Genomic DNA, 21,953 nt, shown 5'->3' with positions numbered 1-21,953 from the left:
TTGAAAGGGGAAGGGAATGAGAGAGATCGACCTCCCATCCACTGTTCACTCCTCAGATGCCTGCAATGGCCAGGACTGGGACAGGAGCCAAGAACTCCATCTCGGTCTCACACATGGGTGTCAGGGACCCAAGTATTTGAGCTGTCACCTGCTGCCTCCCAGGGTGCACATTAGGAAAACAGGAATTGGGAGAAGAGCTGGGGCTTGAACCAAAGCACTTCTACCCAGAACACAGGCATCCTAAGTGGTGTCTTAACCGTGAGCCCCAGGACTCCCTTTATGTTTCCAGTCTATGACTCCAAGAGGTGCCACCAGGCAAACGAGCAGACTTTCCTGGAAGCCGGAAACAACACCATGGATATTGACTGCACTGACGCCTTCAGAACCATGAGAGGTATTGTGTCTATGAGGGATTCTCTTGCCTCAAATTCTACCACCCAACTGTCCCCTTTCCAGGTGACTAAACAAAGGGGTTTGGGAGTCACTCAGAATTTTTTTATTTTATTTATTTATTTTATTTTATTTAAAAAAAATTTTTGACAGAGTGGATAGTGAGAGAGAGACAGAGAGAAAGGTCTTCCTTTTTGCCGTTGGTTCACCCTCCAATGGCCGCCGCGGCTGGCGCGCTGTGGCCAGTGCACCGCGCTGATCCGAAGGCAGGAGCCAGGTGTTTCTCCTGGTCTCCCATGCGGGTGCAGGGCCCAAGGACTTGGGCCATCCTCCACTGCACTCCCGGGCCACAGCAGAGAGCTGGACTGGAAGAGGGGCAACTGGGACAGAATCCGGCGCCCCGACCGGGACTAGAACCCTGTGTGCTGGCGCCGCAAGGTGGAGGATTAGCCTATTGAGCCGTGGCGCTGGCATCACTCAGAATTTTAAGGTAGGGAGACTTGAAGTGGTGGCATGAAAAATTCCGCCCTTGATGTGGGCTATGATTGTATTAATTTTTAATCCAGGTTCTTGTCTCCTGCAGAGATAAAAATACCGCGTGGAGACTGGTATTGTCTGCAAATAGGAACAGAGTGTATTTGACAGTGGGGGAATAAACATATATTCATGTGCAAGTGTGGGTCGCCCCACACAGAGAAATACATGACATAATAGGACAAAGATATACATACCAAGGAGAAAAGAAAAACTGAAAATGGCACCTGTCATTGGGAAGGTCCATCTGAGAACAGGAGGGCAGGAGAATGGAAAAGCTTCGTACGAGTGCAGAAGACAGAAGTACCCAAGCGAGGTCCAAGGCGAAAAGAGCACTTTCTGCCCCACCTCCCACCTCGTTTTATCTTAGTATGCACCCTGGTCCTGGATGTAACAGGGAAAGGGGGTGGTTATTTTAAAAGATTTATTTATGTATGTATTTGAGAGGTAAAGTTAGAGAGAGAGAGAGGTCTTCCATCCACTAGTTCACTCTCCAAATGGCCACAACAGCCAGAGCTGGGCTGATTTGAAGCCAGGAATTTCTTCTGGGTCTCCCACGTGGGTGCTGGGGCCCAAGCCTTGGGCCATCTTTACTGCTTTCCCAGGCCATAAGCAGAGAGCTGAATTGGAGAGGAGCAGCCGGGACATGGACCAGTGCTCATATGGGATGCTGGTGCCACAGGTGTAGGCTTAGCCTGCTGTGCCACAGCGCTGGCCCTGACAGTGGGTATTTTGATTGACAAATAGGAGAGTGTATGGCAGTGGGGGTGGCAGCTTGTGACTCCCAGCTCTGCAGACCCAACTCACCGCCTGCCTATCCCGTGTCACTTTGACTACCAACCAGGCAATTTGGGAGATGAACTTGGGAGTGTGAACTTTGTGACACATGCTAAGGTTAGAACAGGCGTCGCTGGACTTTGATTCCTTAAAAGTGACAGGCTGAAGCCTCCTCTGTTCCAACTGATGATATGAAAAAGTAGCAATCAGTGATAGACGATTATTGCCTTGAACACTCCCTCAGGACCGCCCTATTTGACACAGTCTCGCAGGCCTCCTCTGGCCTGCAAGGCTGGCAAACTTGTTCTGGAAGGGGACTGCAGAGTAAGCATCTTAGGCTTTTAGGGTCGGATGATATTTGTTGAATCTACTCTGTCACGGTAGTGTGAAAAGTGTGCATGTGAAACTCCCGTGAAGGAGTCTATGCACCCATGAAAGTTACCTTTTTTTTTGACAGGTAGAGTGGATAGAGAGAGAGAGAGAGAGAGAGAGAGAGAGAGAAAGGTCTTCCTTTTTGCCGTTGGTTCACCCTCCAATGGCCGCTGCGGCCAGTGCATCTCGCTGATCCTAAGCCAGGAGCCAGGTGCCTCTCCTGGTCTCCCACGCGGGTGCAGGGCCCAAGGACTTGGGCCATCCTCCACTGCCTTCCCAGGCCATAGCAGAGAGCTGGCCTGGAAGAGGGGCAACCGGGATAGAATCCGGCGCCCCAACTGGGACTAGAACCTGGTGTGCTGGCGCTGCAAGGTGGAGGATTAGCCTGTAAAGCCACGGCGCCGGCCGAAAGTTACCTTACCAAAACAAATTTGACCCTCATACTATAGATTGTCACCCTTGCCTTATCCCATCACCTTAAGACTTCGCAAAGCACTGACACTATATACTGTTTTATCTAATATACTATTGGTTTATAGCCCACCTCTCTCACTACCATGCCAGCTGTCTGATGGGGCTTGTTTTTGCCCACTGTTATGTCCTTATGCTGAGAACCTCTGGTGCACAGCAAAATATGGTGAATGAATAAGTGAATGAATGAATGGCCTCAACACATTTTGGATAGAAAGATCCAGTTATACTGAGAGCATGAAAGGTTTGCTGCATTTCTTCTGGAAGTTTCTCATTATTCTTTACTGGGAGCTGCAGAGTGGGGGAACAGAGGGAAGATATAAAAAACAAGTTGATTTGGCTGGCGCCACGGCTCACTAGGCTAATCCTCCGCCTGCGGCGCTGGCACACTGGGTTCTAGTCCCGGTCGGGGCGCTGGATTCTGTCCCAGTTGCTCCTCTTCCAGTCCAGCTCTCTGCTGTGACCCGGGAGTGCAGTGGAGGATGGCTAAGGTCCTTGGGCCCTGCACCCGCATGGGAGACCAGGTGAAGGCGCCTGGCTCCTGGCTTCGGATCCGCGCGGTGTGCCGGCTGCAGCGGCCACTGGGGGGTGAACCAATGGAAAAGAAGACCTTTCTCTCTGTCTCTCTTTCACTGTCTACTCTGCCTGTCAAAAAAAATAAAATAAAATAAAAACAAGTTGATTTAAAACATTTTATTTATTTTACTGGAAATGGAGAGAGCCAATGATCAAGATTCCATCTATTGGTTCACTCCCCCAAATGCCCACAGCACCAAAGCCGGGAGCCTGGAATATAATCCAGGTCTCCCATGTGGGTGCCAGGAACCCAATGATTTGAGCCATTTCTACTGTCTCCCAGTGTATTGGCAGGGAGCTGGAGTCAGGGGCCAGGCATGGAGCCCAGTCCAGGCCCTCTGTTTGGGGACACAGGTGATTAACTGCTAGGCTAAGCACCTACCCATCCACCCAAGGCAGCTTCCCCTATGCATTATATTTGTCCCATGATCTTCACCTAAGACATGAACGTACCAATCCCCCTAAGTATGGAATCCTCTCACATCATTTCTGTTTTCTTAGATACGAATGGGGTTGCTCTTATCACTTACCAATCTCTCGGGGATGTTCTGGACGGATCATTTTTTAACAACAGAAGAGGACTACAAGGAGTGCAGCTGAGCTCCCATGTTATGAGCGGCACCATTGGTTTGAATCAGATGGTTCATCTGTCTAAACCTGTGCTTCTGACGTTTCAACATACTCAGGTGAGCAGAGCCCAGGGCTACCTCCCCTTGCGATGCCTTAAAGCTTACAGGTGGGGAACTGAATCCAACTGGGATGACTGAGAGGTAAGAGCACAGGGAAGAGATGTCACCTCACATCTGTCAGGTTGGCTATCATCAAAATGTCGAATGGTAAGTATTGGTGAGGATTTGGAGCAAAGGGAATTCTTTTACCCCTGCCGGTAGGAATGTAAATTGATTATGGACAAAAATGTGTCCAAAAAATTAAAGGTGGAATTACCACATCATCCTGAAATCTCACTTCTGGAAACACACACAAATTGAAATTGAAGTAATGATCAAAAACAGAACTCCACCTCCATGTTTATTGCAGGAAAATTCAAAGTACCCAAGAAACAGAAGTGTCTGACAACAGATGGGTGGGTAAAGACCACATTGCACATATGTAATGGAATAAGAAAACATAACATATGAAAATATTATCTATATGAGTATTATTTGGCCTTAAAACACACAACCATGTCACTTAGGACAACGTAGGTGAACCTGGAGAGATCCTGCTAAGTGAAATAAGCCAGAAAAAGGAAAAAAGAAATACCACATGACCTTATTTTTAATTGGTACCTAAAAAATAAATTAAACTCACAGTAACAGAAAACAGAATGACGTTTCCCAGGGGTAGGGAGCCGAGAATGGAGAGGTGGTGGTAAGTGGACACGTTCTGGAGTTGTGTTGCACTGTTGGGCAACTATAATTAATCGCGGCCCATGGTATACTTGACATTTTCTGAGACAGCAGGTATTAAATGTCCTCGTCACACACACACAAAAAAAGGTCATCGTGTGAGGTGACGGGTGTGGAAATCAGACTGATTGTTGGGATCACTTTGTAGTATATGATAGACGGGTACTCCAAAAGTTTTTGGAAAATGGAATTTAAAGATTATGTTGGTGTAAAAAATTTTGAAATTCATGCACAATTTTCATTAACATTTCAATGATCTTTTAGAATGTTCACTTATTTTCATCTAATTGAAAGGGAGAGAGAGAGAGAGAGAGAGAGAGAGAGCGATCTCTTACATCTGTTGGTTCACTCCTCAAATTATTGCACCAGCTAGGACTAAGCTGGGAGCCCAGAACTCCATCCGGGTCTCCCACACTGGTGGCCGGGGCGTGAGTACTTGAGCCATCACTTGTTGCCTCCCAGGGCATTCACAGCCTGGAAGCTGGATAGGAAATCTAGGAGTGGAAATTCAAACCTTTTTGAAGACCCCTAATATACATGAATTTCAAAATGTTTTGCGCCAAAAATACACTTTTAGCTCCATTTCCCACAAACTTTGGGGAGTACTTTGTATATGAAAAACAGCAAATTGTACACTTGGAATACATAAAGGGAAGAGGACGAGTGAGTTCAGAGGGAGTGGTGTTATGGAGGAGGGATCATTACTCTACTGGATATGGGGTGAGCCCTGGGCAGAAGCTTACCGGGAGGACATACGTGTCTTCTCTTTTCTCTCATCCAGTGATTTCTCACCAGTGCTTTCCACTGGTTCTGTCAGCATCAAGGAACTTGTGGATTAGATTATAAAGGGTCGCCGGCGCCGCGGCTCACTAGGCTAATCCTCCGCCTTGCGGCGCCGGCACACCGGGTTCTAGTCCCGGTCGGGGCACCGATCCTGTCCCGGTTGCCCCTCTTCCAGGCCAGCTCTCTGCTGTGGCCAGGAAGTGCAGTGGAGGATGGCCCAAGTTCTTGGGCCCTGCACCCCATGGGAGACCAGGAGAAGCACCTGGCTCCTGCCATCAGATCAGTGCGGTGCGCCGGCCGCAGCGCGCTACCGCGGCGGCCATTGGAGGGTGAACCAACGGCAAAAAAGGAAGACCTTTCTCTCTGTCTCTCTCTCTCACTATCCACTCTGCCTGTCAAAAAAAAAAAGATTATAAAGGGTCCATTCCCCAGTGTCCTGAGATGTTCAGAGACAGGCGAAGTCAATGTAGAATACCACCCCCTCCCCCGCAAGCAGATGTTGTGATGTGAAACACTTCCTATAGGTGTTTCCTTGAGCAGGTTTCCAACTCAGTGTTGTGTGATTAATCTATAAAGTTGAAATAACAAATTCCAGAAGAGACTCTCATGCCATTCTCTTTCCAGACTGGTGGTGCGGGAATGAAGTATTTCTGTGTATACTGGGAAGGATCGGAAGAGGGGGGTAGCTGGTCGATGGAGGGCTGCTCTCATGTATACAGCAACGAATCCTGCACCATATGCAAATGCTTCCACCTGTCCAGTTTTGCCGTCCTCATGGCTCTAACACCAAAGGTATCGAGATTCAAGGTCCAGGGATGGGCATCTGGTCTAGTGGTTAAGACCTCCACATCCCACAGTGGAGTGCCTGGGCTCTGCTCCTGATACCACCTAATGCAGACCCTGGGAGGCCACAGCAATGGCTATTAGTTGGGTTCCAGCCACGCATGTGGGGACCTCAGATTGAGTTTCTGGCTCCCAGCTCCTGGTTCCAGCCTTTGTAGCTATAACAGGCATTTGGGGAGTGAACCAGTTGGTGGGATCTCTCTCCCATAAAGAAATAATAAATATATTCAAGGTCTTCTTTTACAAATATATAAGATATAAATATATAAGATATATAAATAATAAATATATTCAAAGAGAGAGAAAGGAGAGAAGGGGGAGGGGGAGGGAGGGGAAGGAAGAGGGGGGAGAGAGAGAGAGAGAAGTCTTCCATCCACTGATTCACTCCCCAAATGGCCACAACAGCCAGACATGGGCTGATCTGAAGCCTAGGGCCTCTAATGGGTCCCCCATACGTGTGCAGGGGCCCAAGGACCTGGGCCATCTTTCACTGCTTTCCCAGGCCACAGCAGAGAGCTGGATCAGAAGTGGAGCAGCCGGGTCTCAAACTGGTGCCCCTGCAGGATGCCGGCACTGCAGGTGGCAGCCTTACCCACTGTACCACAGCGCCAGCCCCCGCAGTATGACTCTTCAGACAGGGATTCAAGGGGATTGTACTGGATGCAGTGGGCTAAGCTGCTACTTGAGATGCCGGCATCCAGTATGAGTGCCAGCTGGAGTCCTGGATGCCCTGATTCCAGATCTAGCTCCCTGCTAATGCACCTGGGAAGGCAGCAGAAGATGGCCCAGGTACCTGGGCCCCTGTCATGCACGTGGAGACCAGGATGGAGCTCCTGGCTTAGGCCTTGCTTAGCCTTGGATATTGTGGCCATTTGGAGAGTGATCCTGTGAATGGAGGGTCTCTATCTCTCCATCTCTCCCTGATGTTCTGGTTTTCATGTGATTAAATATGTTTTTTAGATCTAAGACATCCAGTGGTACTAGCTCACTTGAGAGATGAATCTGGGAAACACCAGTAGGGGCCCAGGGGACGTTGACTTCTGAAGGCACAGAAGTCAACGTGGAGAGCATTATCAAGCCCATTACCACTGTAGACAACTGGGTCCTGTTATCTCTGGGAGTCACCGTGGGGCACACACACTTCCCAGTTGTCCTGAGTGGCAGCAGAGCTGGGGTCTTCATACACCAATCATCTTCAGTTTTCTGTTGACCACTGTGTCCAGCAGATGTTAAATCTTGGACACGTCCATGGGCATGGGCAGAGTGAGCTCAAGCTAACAGCTGGTAGCCTCCACAGTGGTAACATCCAAGGAAATCTCAGTATCTATTATCAGAGTACCTATTACTCTGCAAGGCAGAATTCTGACTCAACCTCCCGGGTCAGACCAGAAGGAAGGTAACCAGCACCCACCACACAGGTCCCAACCAAGTCTAAGCTCGCTCAGGTTTAAAGACACTCGCTGAGCTCCCACTTGTGGATCTTTTTAGATCCCATTTATTGAACATTTCCTGTAAGACAACTACTGTGTGGCAGGCTTCACATGCATGACCTCATTCCATTTTTTAAAAAAAAAATATTTATTGAGTGCCCACTATATTCCAGGGACCTTGGGGATTCAACAGGGAGCAAGATAGTTTGAAAACATCTGGCTTCATGAAGATTACCCTTGAGCACTGTGCTGTCATCTAGGATCAGTGTCACATGTGACTGCTGGAGAGAGAGAGAGAGGGAGAGAGAGAGAGAGAGAGAGAGAGAGAGAGAGAGAATGAATATGAATATGAATCTTCCATCTGCTGGTTCACACCACAAATGGCCACAATGGCTAGGGGCAGGCACACGTCAGCAATCTTGGGGGACTTGATCCAAATCTCCCACGTGGGTGCAGGGCCCCCAGCACTTGGGCCCTCTTCTGCTGCGTTCCCAGGTGCATTGGCAGGGAACTGGATTGGAAGGTGAGCAGTCAGGACTTAACCCAGTGCCCAGATGGGAGGCCAGCAACACAGGCAGCAGCTTAACCCACTGGGCCACGACACCTGCACCCTAAATTCTTAATTTCATTTCACTTTGATTTATTTAAGTAAGAATACTTTTATGTTAACTGGAATGTCCTTTCATCTTCACCATTGAAAACAGGGCATATCCATAGGGGTGTGCTATTAAGTATAGAACATACACCAATTTCAAAGCCTTAATATGAAAACAGATTGTCAAATATCCCACTGATCTTTGCTTACATTTTTGCTGATTATACATAGAAGTGATAACATTTTGAACCTATCTGGTGAAATTAAATACACTATTTCACCTGTTTGTTAGTAAAGCATTTAAGAAAACTTAAAATCATACGTGAAGTTCATGTGCCCAATGTGTACTGGACAGCAGTGGTCTGCTGGTTTTGGTTTTACATCAAGTCTCTGATGGAGACGCTTGTTCAGGAACTTAGCCAGGGGTCCTGCTGTTCATCAGGAGACAGCAGTAGCCTTGCAAGCGGTAACGGGTTCTTTCCTCAGTGGCTTGTAGGAGGATCTGGTGCTGACTCTGATCACCTACGTGGGGCTGAGCCTCTCTCTGCTGTGCCTCTTCCTGGCAGCCCTCACGTTCCTGCTGTGTCGGCCCATCCAGAACACCAGCACCTCCATCCACCTGCAGCTCTCGCTCTGCCTCTTCCTGGCCCATCTCCTCTTCCTCACGGGCATCAACAGAACTGAACCCAAGGTAGGTGATTTAACCAAGCGGGCTCATGCTTGTGGTCAAATGAAGCCATCTTGTCCTGAGAAGATATGGAGAGAGAGAGAGAGAGAGGCATTCGTCAGCAGTGATGTTAACTAGGAAAGCCACAGTTCCCAGTTCAGCTTTCCTCCTCCTTTGTAAGTTTGGATGGGACCCATACTCTCCTCTCCTCTCCTCTCCTCTCCTCTCCTCTCCTCTCCTCGCCTCGCCTCGCCTCTCCTCTCCCCTCCCCTCCCCTCCCCTCCCCTCTCCTCTCCTCTCATCTCCTCTCCTCTCTTCTCCTCTCCTCTCTTTTTTTGACAGGCAGAGTTAGACAGTGAGAGAGAGAGAGAGAGAGAGAGAGAGAGAGAGAGAGAGAGAGAAAGGTCTTCCTTCCGTTGGTTCATCCCCCAAATGGCCTCTACGGCCGGCACGCTGTGCCAATCCAAAGCCGAGAGCCAGGAGCCAGGTGCTTCCTCCTGGTCTCCCATGAGGGTGCAGGGCCCAAGCACTTGGGCCATCCTCCACTGCACTCCCTGGCCACAATAGAGAGATGGACTGGAAGAGGAGCAACTGGGACAGAACCTGGCACCCCAACCAGGACTAGAACCCAGGGTACTGGCGCTGCAGGCGGAGGATTAGCCTAGTGAGATGCGGCTCCGGCCCCATACTTTCTATATTGTTGATATCTCTTTATTTGGAAAGTCAGAAAGAGAGACAGGGAAGGAGGGAAAGAAACATGAGACACTGGTTCACTCTCCAGGAGCTCCAGCTAGGGCTCCCACATGGGTGGTAGGGGCCCAACTACTTGGGCTATCTTCTGCTGCTTTCCCAGTCCATTATCAGGGAGCTGGCTTGGAGCAGCAGTGGGGCCATATGGGATGCCCATAAGGGAAGCCAGCATTGCAGGTGGGAGCTTTGCAAGGTATGCCACAATGCCAGCCCCCACCCGAGACCCAGACTTTCTGAGCGGCCACTTATTAAAATGATTGAGATTGAAAGTGATGGTGTCGGAGCACGTGGGGGCACAGGGAGTAGAATCTGAACGATTTGAAGCATGAAACAGCGCAGCATTTGGGGACAGGGGCTTCCCTCGTGTGGTTGGTTTACCTCTGTTTACAGGACCATTCACAGTAATGCAGAAATCACTAATCAACTGTTGCTCTTTCTTGCGACAGTCATCACTCACAATCGTTATCAACACACGATTCTAGGAAGATGCTTCTAACATAGTCTGAATCGACTCCGAAATGAGACTGACCTCTGGAGATGAGGGAGCAGACGCAGATGGTGCTGGACCCAGCATAGGAAAGGATAAGGTTAGATCTTATCTGCTAGGTCCCGATGGGCTCTGCTGCCGTAGTGTGGAACAGCTGATAGTGAATGATTGGGTATAGACTGTGTCAACAAAGCCTTGTTTTTACTGACAAGTGTTCTTACCCCTGTTGAGGCAACAGTGACCCAGGAAAGGACTTTAACCTGGGAATGACGAAAATACTTGCTCAGGACAACAAAAGTAGAGTGAAGGTACATTGCAGTGAGATGAATCCGGCAGCAGACAGAACATGACTGAGGCTATGGAGAGTCTGAGAAAGAGTTAATGAAACCATGGCCCAGGCTGGAGGAGAGAGTCACATTTAAGGAATGTTTACAAAGCAGAATTGGGGCCCAGAGGAGGGATGAGGAAGTGGCGTGTAAGGCAGAAATAAGGATGTCTGTGTGGTTTCTGATTGCGGAAACTGGGTAGAATGATGGTGATGTCATTTGCCAAGCTAGAGGAAGAGTGACAGAGTTTGGGGGAGGCAAGACGACCAATTCAGGTTTAAGTCTTTCAGGGAGAGGTGCCGGTCACACACTGGAGTTGAGACAGGCAACCGTCAGTTGGCAGCAGGGACTATGGGCCGAGGAGAGAGTGAGTGTCAGACGCTGGAACCTCCTAGATGAAGCAGGCTGTCCGAGCGTCAGAACACATGTGATACCAGGGCAGGGAGCAGTGAGGTGGGCTGAGGATGGGGTTCTGCAGAAGACCAACATATAACAAGCTGAGGAAGAAAGGGTGGGCATTCTGTGTGGCAATTAAGGTGCCTCTTGGGACACCCCCATACATTATCAGGCTCCCTGGCTCAGTTTTTAAATGAGCTTCTTTGTTGACATGCACCTGGGAGGCCGCAGTGAGGGTTCTTGTGCTTGGTCCCTTGACCCCGATGTGGGAGACTCAGCTAGAATTCTTTTTTTAAATTTTTTATTTTTTTGACAGGCAGAGTGGACAGTGAGAGAGAGAGAGAGAGAGAGAGAGAGAGAGAGAGAGAGAAAGGTCTTCCTTTTGCCGTTGGTTCACCCTCCAATGGCTGCCGTGCTGCGGCCGGCGCACCGCGCTGATCCGAAGGCAGGAGCCAGGTGCTTATCCTGGTCTCCCATGGGGTGCAGGACCCAAGCACTTGGGCCATCCTCCATTGCACTCCCAGGCCACAGCAGAGAGCTGGCCTGGAAGAGGGGCAACCGGAACAGAATCTGGCGCCCCGACCGGGACTAGAACCTGGTGTGCTGGCGCTGCAAGGTGGAGGATTAGCCTATTGAGGCACAGTGCCGGCTAGAATTCTTAGCTCCTGGTTTAGGCCTGGCCTAACCCTATTGTAGGCATTTGGGGGATGAGCCAGTGAATGGAAGATGTCTCTCTCTTTCTCTTTGCCATCCAAACTAAAAAATGAAAACAAATAGGTTAGAAAATTTTAAATCTGAGAAAGATACACAAGATGCCTGAAAGAGCACCTGTCTGATGGATTCACGCCTTCTCCTGATTGGATGCAGCTCCTGTGCATTATGTAGGCTGATTGGCTCTAATCAGAGTCCACCAGTTTAACTGCGAACCTCATCTAAAACACCCAAATAGAACCTGCTGTTGCAGGCATCTGAGGGGTGGCCCTCAATGTGAATGGGAGCTCTGCTTCCTGGCTCCCAATAAATAATAAACCATCACGCTGTGTACCTTAAATATATAAAATTTCTTATTTTTCAATGATATCTCAATTTTGATATATATTTTAAAGATTTTATTTATTTGAGAGGTAAAGTTAGAGAGAGAGGGACAGACAGAGAGGAAGGTCTTCCATCTGCTGGTTCACTCCCCAGATGGCCACAACAGCTGGAGTTGGGTCTATCCAAAGCAAGGAGCTTCTTTGGGGTCTCCTGTGTGGATGCAGGGACCTAAGCACTTGGGCCATCTTCCACTGCCTTCCCAGGGCATTTGTGGAGAAATGGATTAGAAGAGGAACACGTGGGACTCGAACTGGTGCCCATATGGGTTGCTGGTATCAAAAGTGGAGGCTTAGCCTACTAGGCTGTAGTGCTGGCCCCAATAATATCACAATTTAAATGTACCATATGCATTAAATAAGATCTAAAGGCACTTGGGCCACTAAACTTTGAACATTCTGCTGTTAAAAAATACATCACAGGGTCCAACATTGTCTTAAGGCAGGTGAAGTTGCCACCTACAATGCTGGCATCCCATATGTGTGTGGTTCGAGTCCCACTGCTCTGCTTCCAATCCAGGTCTCTGCTAATGGCCTGGGAAAATAGCAGAAGAGGGCCTAAGTGTTGGGACCCTGAACCCACATGGGAAACCTGGAAGAAACTCCTGGTTTTGGACTGGCTCATCTCTGGAAGTTGCGGTCATTTCTGGAGTGAACCAGTGAATGTAAGCATGCGCTCTCCCCCCCCCTCCCGCCCAAAGTCTACCTTTCAAATCTTCAAAAAAATCCAATCCAGTGTAATGTACCATAGCAGCATTTCCTTTTCTGCTTCAATAATATGAGAATGTCAAAACAGTCATGGAAAAGTTGAATTAAAAGATAAGTTTATTTTGGTGCAGATTTTCTTGAAATCCTTGGGTTGCTTTTTCACAATATGTATTTCTATGATCTGTTTGAACTACAAATATGTGCCTTAACTTAGAAAAGTGTTTTCAGAATTGTGATAACTGAAATGTTTCCAGGTAAAGCAGATGCATTTTGCATTTTGCAATTAACATTTTCTAAATGGTTTGAAAACGTATGCCTTGGGGGCCAGCATTGTGGTATAGTAGGTGAGGCTGCTGGCTGTGATGCCAGCATCCCACATGGGCATTGGTTTGTGTCCCGGCTGCTCCATTTCCAATCCATCTCTCTGCTGATGGTCCGGGAAAAGCAGCAAAAGATGGCCTAAGTGTCTGGGCCCCTGAGACCCATGGGGAAACCGGGAAAAAGCACCTGGCTTTGGCTAGGCTCAGCCCTGGATGTTGTGGCCATCTGGGGAGGTGAACCAGCAGATGGAAGATTTGTGTCTCCCTCTCTGGAACCCTGACTTCAGGTAAATAAATAAATAAATAAATAAATAAATTTTGACAGGCAGAGTGGATAGTGAGAGAGAGAGACAGAGAGAAAGGTCTTCCTTTTTGCCATTGGTTCACCCTCCAATGGCCGCTGCGGCCGGCGCATCTTGCTGATCCGAAGCCAGGAGCCAGGTGCTTCTCCTGGTCTCCCATGCGGGTGCAGGGCCCAAGCACTTGGGCCATCCTCCACTGCCTTCCCACGCCATAGTAGAGAGCTGGCCTGGAAGAGGGGCAACCGGGATTGAATCTGGTGCCCCAACCGGGACTAGAACCCGGTGTCCCAGCGCCACAAGGTGGAGGATTAGCCTGTTAAGCCATGGCACCGGCAATAAATATATATTTTTTAAAAATATGTCTCTTTAGTTTCTTTAAAGTTTTTATTTTTATGTGAAAGTGAGAGACAGAGATCTTCCATCTGCTGGTTTACTTCCTAAGTGCCTCCAACAGCTAGGACAAAGCTAGGAACCTGGAATGCAATCAAGCTCTCCCTTGTGGGAACAGGGACCCAAGTACCTGAGCCATCACTGCTGTTCCCAGGGTCTGCATTAGCAGGCAGCTGGATCCAGGAGTATAAATGGATAAGAGCACAGGGACTCCATTATGGGATGCTTTGCCAAACGCCCACCCCTAACATTTAATTTCTCAATAGGCACTTGTGTTACTATTCTATTTATGCCATGATATCCTGGCGATCTGATTTATGGAAAGCAATACCAGGTTTCCCTAAAAATCCATTCCTCTATACAGAGGCAGCAGCTCTGGTGAAGCACAGAGGTTGCAGTCCACGGGCTCATTACCGGTTTGTCCTAAGAACAGATCTGCAACAAGTTGTCTATTTGGGTCTGGTCCAGGCAACCCCAACATGCTGAGGGGGACATCAGGTAGAGATGGCAAGGCAGACCACAAAGGACATGTTTTCAATAAAGCTTCCACCACGGACAACTGGAGCTTGATCCCATGGAGGGGCAGCAGGGGGCAGTGTAGAGCACATGTCTTAGCCTGCTCCCACACCAAGGGCAAGGGCAATGGTGTGTTTTACCCACCAACTCTTGTCTGTGATGCGTCTGAGGGCTGCACCCATGGCTTTTCTTCCTTGGCATTTCTGGTTGGCTCCATGCATGGGGGAAGCAGACGTCCAGGAGAATGGAACAATGTTGCAGGCACTTGAATTCAAATTCCAGGCCTGCATGCAGAGAGTGGTGAGAGCTGAGGGTGAAACAGGTGCAGAACGCGACTGCCTACTGTACTGCTAATGCTTCTCCCCTGCAGGTGCTGTGCTCCGTCACGGCGGGGGCACTGCATTACTTCTACTTGGCCTCCTTCATCTGGATGCTCCTGGAAGGGCTGCACCTCCTCCTCACTGTCCGGAATCTCAAGGTGGCCAACTACACCAGCGCAAACAGATTCAAGAAGAGGTTCATGTACCCTGCAGGCTATGGGATCCCAGCTGTGATTGTCACTGTGTCTGCAATAGTTGGACACAAAAATTATGGAACGTACACTCAGTAAGTAAGATACCTATGTGTGTGTGTTTATGATGGAAACAGTATCCAGGTGTTGGTGTATGTGTGTATACAAATACACATATGTAATTTGTAATCACTTAAAAATTACTTGAAAGCTCAAGAGAGCAAGGTCTCCCATCTATTGGTTCCTTCCTAAATGCCTGCAATAGCCAGCGATGGGCCAGGCTGAGGCCTGCAGCTGGGAATGCAATCCAGGAAGTTTCCCATGTGTGTGGCAGGGATCCAAGTACTTGAGACACCACTGCTGCCTCTCGGCATCTACATTAGCAGGAAGCTGGAAGCAGGGGCAGAGCAGGGACTTAAACCCAAGCACCCTGATGCAGGAAGCAGGCATCCCAAGTGGAGTCTTAACAGCTGCACCAGACAAAAGGTCACCTTCACCCATTTCTCATCTTAAAAATATTTTTTATGTTCTACAAAGGTTTTCTTGCATTTAAAAATAGTTATTTATTTGAAAGTCTCAGAGAAGGACAGAGAAAGAGAAATCTTCCATCTACTATTCACTCCCCAAATGGTCACAACAGCTGCGGTGGGACCAGGCTGAAGCCAAGAGCTTCATCCAGGTCTCCCAAGTGGATGCAGGGGGGCTACACACTCGGGCCATCTTCTGCTGCTTTCCTAGATACAGCAGCAGGGAGTTGGATGGGAAGTGGAGCAGCCAAGTCTCTAGCCAGTGCCCATATGGGATGCTGGCTTTACCTGCTATGCCACAGCATTGGCTTCCTGGTTTTAAGCATTTTTAATGAACGTGTCGTCATTGGACATATTTCTGGGGTACAGTGTGCTTCGTCAAGACACTTATATAGCATGTGCTGATCAACTCATGGTAACTGACATTTCCATCTTTTGTTCATTTCTTCATGTTGGAGCCTTTGGGCTCTTCTCTTACAGGTTTTCATAAAATATATAAAAGCCAGGCACAGAAAGACAAATACCATAATGTTCTATGTATAAGCTTAAAATTATTGATCTACATACAGAAGTAGGGTAAGGTGCAAGAGGGGCTAGGTGGTTGGATAATGGGTGGGAAAACATAGATAAGTAGTCAGGTAGATAGCACAGAACTTAAGCATGGAACCTTTGCACTCACTCAGTATCTGTGATTGGTTGTTACACTGATCAGGTTCACACATCTAAGTCCCTTTTAGAATAAGTTATACCACCCATGACAGAATACAAAGTAGTGGACAACAGGACATTTTGTCATGTAATATGTTTAATTTCTGTTGGTTGTTTTATGGCTGTAGTGATCCATTTTACTCTTTCTCATTGTAGCAATCATTGCCAACACAATTTCTTGAGCCTTAACTCTTTTCCAGATATTATTTAATCTTCCTTTCAAGTTCTGTATGAAGAAATCTTCAAAACTACACTAAGATAAATCAAAAAGAAAGAGAGAGAGAGAAAGAGAGAGAGAGAGAATCAATAGAATCAATCCATATTCATGGATAGGAAGAGTCAGGATGCTAGTTCTTCCCAAATTTATCTATACACTCGACACATTGCTAATCAAAACCACAGAAAATTAGTTTATGGATATTAAAATGGTTCTGAAGTTTATATGAAGGCAGCAAAAGACCCAGCATAGCTAACGTAATATTGAAAGGAAACACAAGTCAGAAGTCTGACATTACCTGACTTTGAGATTTAGAATATGGATGCAGTAATCATTTGGTCTTTGCAATACTTTGATTTTCCCCCCTTTACTCTTGGGGAAGCTTAAATTCTGAGCACACAGCTTGTGTCAGATGATGATTCCACCTGAAACTCAAGTTCTGAATGAAATGACTCTTGGCACTGTTCAGAATCTGTTCCAGGACCCTGCTAACAATCTCTCTGCATTCTAACGAGGAATATCTTTCTCTTTGTCTTTCTCCCAACAGCTGCTGGCTCAAGCCTGAAAAAGGATTCATTTGGAGCTTCATGGGGCCAGTAGCAGTCATTATCATGGTAGGTGATACTTAGTTGTGTGTTTGCCTTGGGTTGGCTAAGCCAAAAGAGTGTGTTTCTTATCTGTCCCAGCTGGACTATAACTAATGTGTCAACACCTCTTCTTGAAAATACTGTCTCGTGTTTCCTTGACTCCCTCTTAAGCTCACTGGTTGCTTTGATGTAACATCACCCTTTGTTGGTGATGCATTCATTCATCCAGTAAACAATTTAGCACCTACCCCTGATAGGGTGATATGTTTTTTTAGAACTTCCTGATGGCCTGGAGTAGATATTAACAACATTCTTCTGTTTTCAGCGATCCTAAGTCAAATGGTAAACTATAGCCACCCTAATTAGGCACCAAGTGCTACATCGTATATATACTGTGTGTTGAGACAAGAGCATGTCCATACTGAGCTGTCGTAGCCTGTATCATTTGGAAAAATATTCCTACCTTCACCTCAAGTCACGTTGTTTGAGATGGATTCAAAAGAAAATTCCAAACCATTTTTTTTCATGCTGTTTCCACAGATAAACTTGGTTTTCTACTTCCAAGTTCTGTGGATTTTGAGAAGCAAACTTTCTTCCCTCAACAAAGAAGTTTCCACCATTCAGGACACCAGGTAAGAATGCCCCCAGCTCAGTGGTAACCACAGACTTGCCCTGCAGGATTGCTCTGACTGGAAAGACAGAGTCTATGCACAGATGTGCTATAGATTCTCCTGATACCGGATAAAGACAATGTGAGGGACAATTAATAAAAGAAGAAAATTTATGATTTTCAGGCAACTTAGAAAGCAGCTCCATCCTTGGAGAAGCATTCACTGAGTATCTCCTTGTTTAATGTGCTCATTTGAAATGATGCCTAGACTATCAACATTATCCTTTTTTAATCCCATGAGAGGGCACCTCTTGCTGGACTCCATTCTCCATGGTGCCAATCTAAACTATTAAAAGAAACAATAACAGGCCGGGGCCGCGGCTCACTAGGCTAATCCTCCACCTTGCAGCGCCGGCACACCGGGTTCTAGTCCCGGTCGGGGCACCGATCCTGTCCCGGTTGCACCTCTTCCAGGCCAGCTCTGCTGTGGCCAGGGAGTGCAGTGGAGGATGGCCCAGTGCTTGGGCCCTGCACCCCATGGGAGACCAGGAGAAGCACCTGGCTCCTGCCATCGGATCAGCGTGGTGCGCTGGCCGCAGCGCACCTACCACGGCGGCCATTGGAGGGTGAACCAACGGCAAAAGGAAGACCTTTCTCTCTGTCTCTCTCTCACTGTCCACTCTGCCTGTCAAAAATTAAAAAAAAAGAAACAATAACAACTAGTATTACTCGCGAATGTGACTGATGCTGGTAATTTACCTTTGAATGCTTGGAATTTCAATACGTGTGAGGACAAAACTATATTAATACTGTCATCCAACTAATTTTTTCATTTTACCATGATAACTACGTGAGTCCCCTGAACACAATTTAAAGGAATATCTGTCCAACCTCAGAGCCTAGCTCTGGTCTCATCTACTTACCAAACAAACGCCGTGTCTCTAGATCTTGATCTCTTCAATCCTGGAAGGACAGACTGTCCGTGTTCTTGGTGTCCTCCAATAGCATGTGAGTGTGAGAGGAGGTTCATTCACACACACACACACACACACACACACACAAAGAGCCTGTTGCCATCGGCACTCCTCCATTACACTAAACAATTTTCATTTGAAGAAATGCAACCCTATGAGGTGTTCTAAGTTTTCAGAAACAGATATCCAGAAGGCATTTGCTACCCCTGTTCCCATAAGGTCAGGTAGAAGATTCTGCAGAGGAGTCAAACCATTCCCCCAGTTGGGGAGAGCATTATTCTCGGGAGTAGTGATTGATGATGGGGGTTCTGTCTCACTCTAAAGCGTTGTGGCTGCATAAAGACAATGTGAGGGACAATTTATAAAAGAATTCCTTTATAAATTCACTTCACTGCAGTGGGGCTTAAATAAGGTCATGCATGCATTCAGCCAGCACCTGTGCCAACTACACACATGGTGGAAACCTGATCAACAGTTGTCAACATCATTCATTTCTTCTCCCCCCGCCCTCCAGAGTCATGACATTTAAAGCCACTGCTCAGCTCTTTGTCTTGGGATGTTCTTGGGGCCTCGGTTATTTTATGGTTGAAGAAGTAGGGAACACGGTTGGATCGGTCATTGCCTACTCCTTCACCATCATCAATGTCCTGCAAGGGCTTTTGCTCTTTGTAGTCCACTGTCTCCTTAATCGCCAGGTAAGGTTCATTATGCAACCTGTCAGCATACTAGTTCCAAAGTATTTTTGTTTAAAATATAGTGAGTGAGTGAGCATGGTTCACCTGCTGGTTCACTCCTCAAATGCCTGGGGGAATGGAGTCAGGAACTCAATCCAGGTCTCCCACATGGTTGGCAGGAATCCAATTACTCGAGCCATCACCTGTTGGCCTCCCAGGCTCTGTGTTAAAAGGAAGCTGAAGTCAAAAGTTGGAGCTGGGAATCAAACCTCAGTACTCAGATGTGGAAAGCAGACATCTTAACTTGTGGGCTACATGCCTGCTCCCCCAAGGTTTTGCTGAATCATTGTTTGTATCTTCCCTTATATATTCTGGGGCTGTCTTTACTTGGGGAGGAGGGTTTGTGTGCTGTATGGGTATGTTACGTCCTCTGGGTTTCCTACATGCAATATCCCAACATCTTTCTTAAGAGCATGTATCAGTCAGGATACACAGGATCACAACCTGCCACTAACTCTAATCCCAGAGCTTTCTCTGATTCGGCTGATGTGTGACTGTGGGGAGGGAGCCTCTGTTTTCTCATCAGCAAAGGGGCAACGCCTACCTTATGGGGCTGAGAATTGAAATGAGGAGTGCAGTGCAAACCTAGCACCGTCCTTTGCACACAAGGAGTCTTCAGTTAAGGCTACCATCATAGCTTTACTCATCACAAAAGACTGGAAACGGTTTTCCTGGCCTCTTCCTTTGCGATGGAATAGAACTACTGGCAGTTATGATGCTTCGTGGCAAAAAGGTCATCTGAGCACTTCATTAGTTTCTCTCTCATCTTTTAGTGCCCTCTTAATGCTTGGTACTCCTCACTCACTGAAGGTGTTAAATACAGTTAACTGTTGTGGTGCTGTAATGACAAGCATGAAAAGTTTAATGAATTTGAAATAAGAATGACCTTCAACTTCATCTGTAATTGGGCATAGAATAAACATTTCCTTCATTGCGTTTATGTAAAGAATAAAGGACACAGTTCATGTGAAGTGCCCTGAGCATAGCTAGTGTTCAAAACTAGTGATCTTCACTATCACCATCACCACCCACATTGGCAATCCTGCCATCACCATCATCACCAAAAACTTGCACTGAGGCTTTTGCTAACATTTGGTAAGCACCTTTCCTACAACTAAGGAACTTAAAAACAAAATAAACCAACCTAGCGTGACCACGATTACACAGAAAACTCATGAACGAGGAAAGGACAGTAGGACTTGGCGTCTTTAGGGTCCTTTCTTCTGAACAACGCCTGGAAGGACGTTGAGCTCTGTGCTCCTGCATCTTCCAGGTACGCATGGAATACAAGAAGTGGTTTAGTGGGATGAGGAAAGGAGTCGAAACTGAAAGCACTGAGATTTCTCATTCTACTACACACACTAAAGTGGTAAGACCAGCACCCCTGAAAGCCTTATCTGAACCCACGAAACCCAGCATCCTGTGCTACCAGGAGCTTCCTGGTTCTCTTATCTGAAAAAAAGAGCAATGGCATGAAGTTCCTGCATGGTGCAGCTAACGTTTGTGGGTTTTGAGAGCAAACCTAGGGTTTTCTCTCCCCTTCTCTGTGTGACTATCTTCCTCTTTTTTCAACAAATATTCAAAGGATATTTAGCAAACATTTAAAACTATATCTAACCCTCTTCACTTAACAGATATTTACTGTTGGGGCTGGCACTGTGGTGTAGCAGGTTAAGCCACTGGCTGCTCCACTTCCAATCCAGCTCTCTGCTATGGCTGAGGAATGCAGTGGAAGATGGCCCAAGTCTCTGGGACCCTGCACCCACCTGGGAGATTCAGAAGCTCCTGGCTTCAGAGCTGTGGCCAGCTGGGGAGTGACTCAGCCGATGGAAGACCCCGCCCCCTCTCTGTGTAACCCTGCCTCTCAAATGAATAAACGAATACTTTAAAAAGCCCAGTACTTACTGTCTACTAAGTGCAGGGGAAACTGCGGCGGATACAGGGGCAGAAGTCCTCGCTCACCTAGAGCTGCCCTACTTGTGAGGGTGCTGCAGACAGTTGGCCATACCAAGTGGCACATGGCATTAAGAAAGAGCAATCCAGAGTCAGCAGGAGTAAGGTGGCCACAATAAGGCTCAGTGAGAGTTGATACTAGGGCAAGACTTGAAGGCACCGTATGACGTAAAAATGTAGAATTACCTGCACATGGATGACCACGAATGGGTTGTAGGCATGTTGGCGGGAAGCCCTGTGCTCCTGAGTGTTGCAACAAGTGGGCTTGTGCCTTGTGCTGGCCTTGATGCTACGTGCATGCAGCAGTTACAAGAGAGAGGGATATGATTTGGGACGCAGAGCTTCTGAGTCAGAGTGGGGCACCTCATCCCCTCTGTGGTCCACCTCCCTCATACCTGAGGCACTGCCTTCTATTGAGCTCCTTAAAAGTGAAGGCTAGGGGTTGGCGCTGTGGCGCAGCAGGTTAACACCCTGGCCTGAAGGGCCAGCATCCCATGTGGGTGCCAGTTCTAGTCCCGGCTGCTCCTCTTCTGATCAAGCTCTCTGCCATGGCCTGGGATAGCAGCAGAAGGTGGCCCAAGTCCTTGGATCTCTGCACCCATGTGGGAGAGCTGGAAGAAGCTCCTGGCTCCTGGCTTTGGATCAGTGTAGCTCCGGCCACTGCAGCCATTTGGGGAGTGAACCAGCGGATGGAAGACCTCTCTCTCTCTGTCTCTGCCTCTCTCTATAACTGTCTTTCAAATAAAATAAATCTTTTTGTAAAAAAGCGAAGCCTAAGACTGAGATAAGAGCATTTTGTGATTTAGAGAGAGAGAGATGAAAAGGAGTGAGGAGGTAGGATGGGGGTGATGGGCAATGGTCACAGCTGGCATCTATCGCAGGGTACTCTGAGTGCCAGCTGTGCCATTGACTTGGAACCATCTAGAGACAGGTGGCTGGCTTTGTGTGCTGCTATGTCATCCAGCCATTGGTAATTGGCTGCCCCTTGGGGAGGAGTGG

The 21,953-nt window shown here is 47.7% G+C and overlaps 1 protein-coding gene across 1 annotated transcript in view; it reads left to right on the top strand.

The window, feature by feature from the left end:
• LOC133755370 (adhesion G protein-coupled receptor E4-like) overlaps positions 1–20,457 on the top strand; it is a gene marked incomplete at its 5' end in the record, with an annotated part of 33,370 nt that extends 12,913 nt beyond the window's left edge. The window contains 9 exons of the mRNA XM_062185481.1: positions 290–394; positions 3,622–3,806; positions 5,937–6,104; positions 8,677–8,871; positions 14,504–14,739; positions 16,644–16,710; positions 17,224–17,315; positions 18,782–18,962; positions 20,275–20,457. Of these exons, the coding sequence (XP_062041465.1) occupies positions 290–394; positions 3,622–3,806; positions 5,937–6,104; positions 8,677–8,871; positions 14,504–14,739; positions 16,644–16,710; positions 17,224–17,315; positions 18,782–18,962; positions 20,275–20,457 (1,412 nt within the window). The remainder of the gene's footprint in view (positions 1–289; positions 395–3,621; positions 3,807–5,936; positions 6,105–8,676; positions 8,872–14,503; positions 14,740–16,643; positions 16,711–17,223; positions 17,316–18,781; positions 18,963–20,274) is intronic.
• Positions 20,458–21,953: the final 1,496 nt, after the last annotated feature.

This window comes from Lepus europaeus, unplaced genomic scaffold (assembly GCF_033115175.1).
Source record: "Lepus europaeus isolate LE1 unplaced genomic scaffold, mLepTim1.pri SCAFFOLD_401, whole genome shotgun sequence".
NCBI lineage: Eukaryota > Metazoa > Chordata > Mammalia > Lagomorpha > Leporidae > Lepus > Lepus europaeus.
Note: the sequence above shows the minus strand (reverse complement) of the source record. Positions and strands in the feature narration are given on the sequence as shown.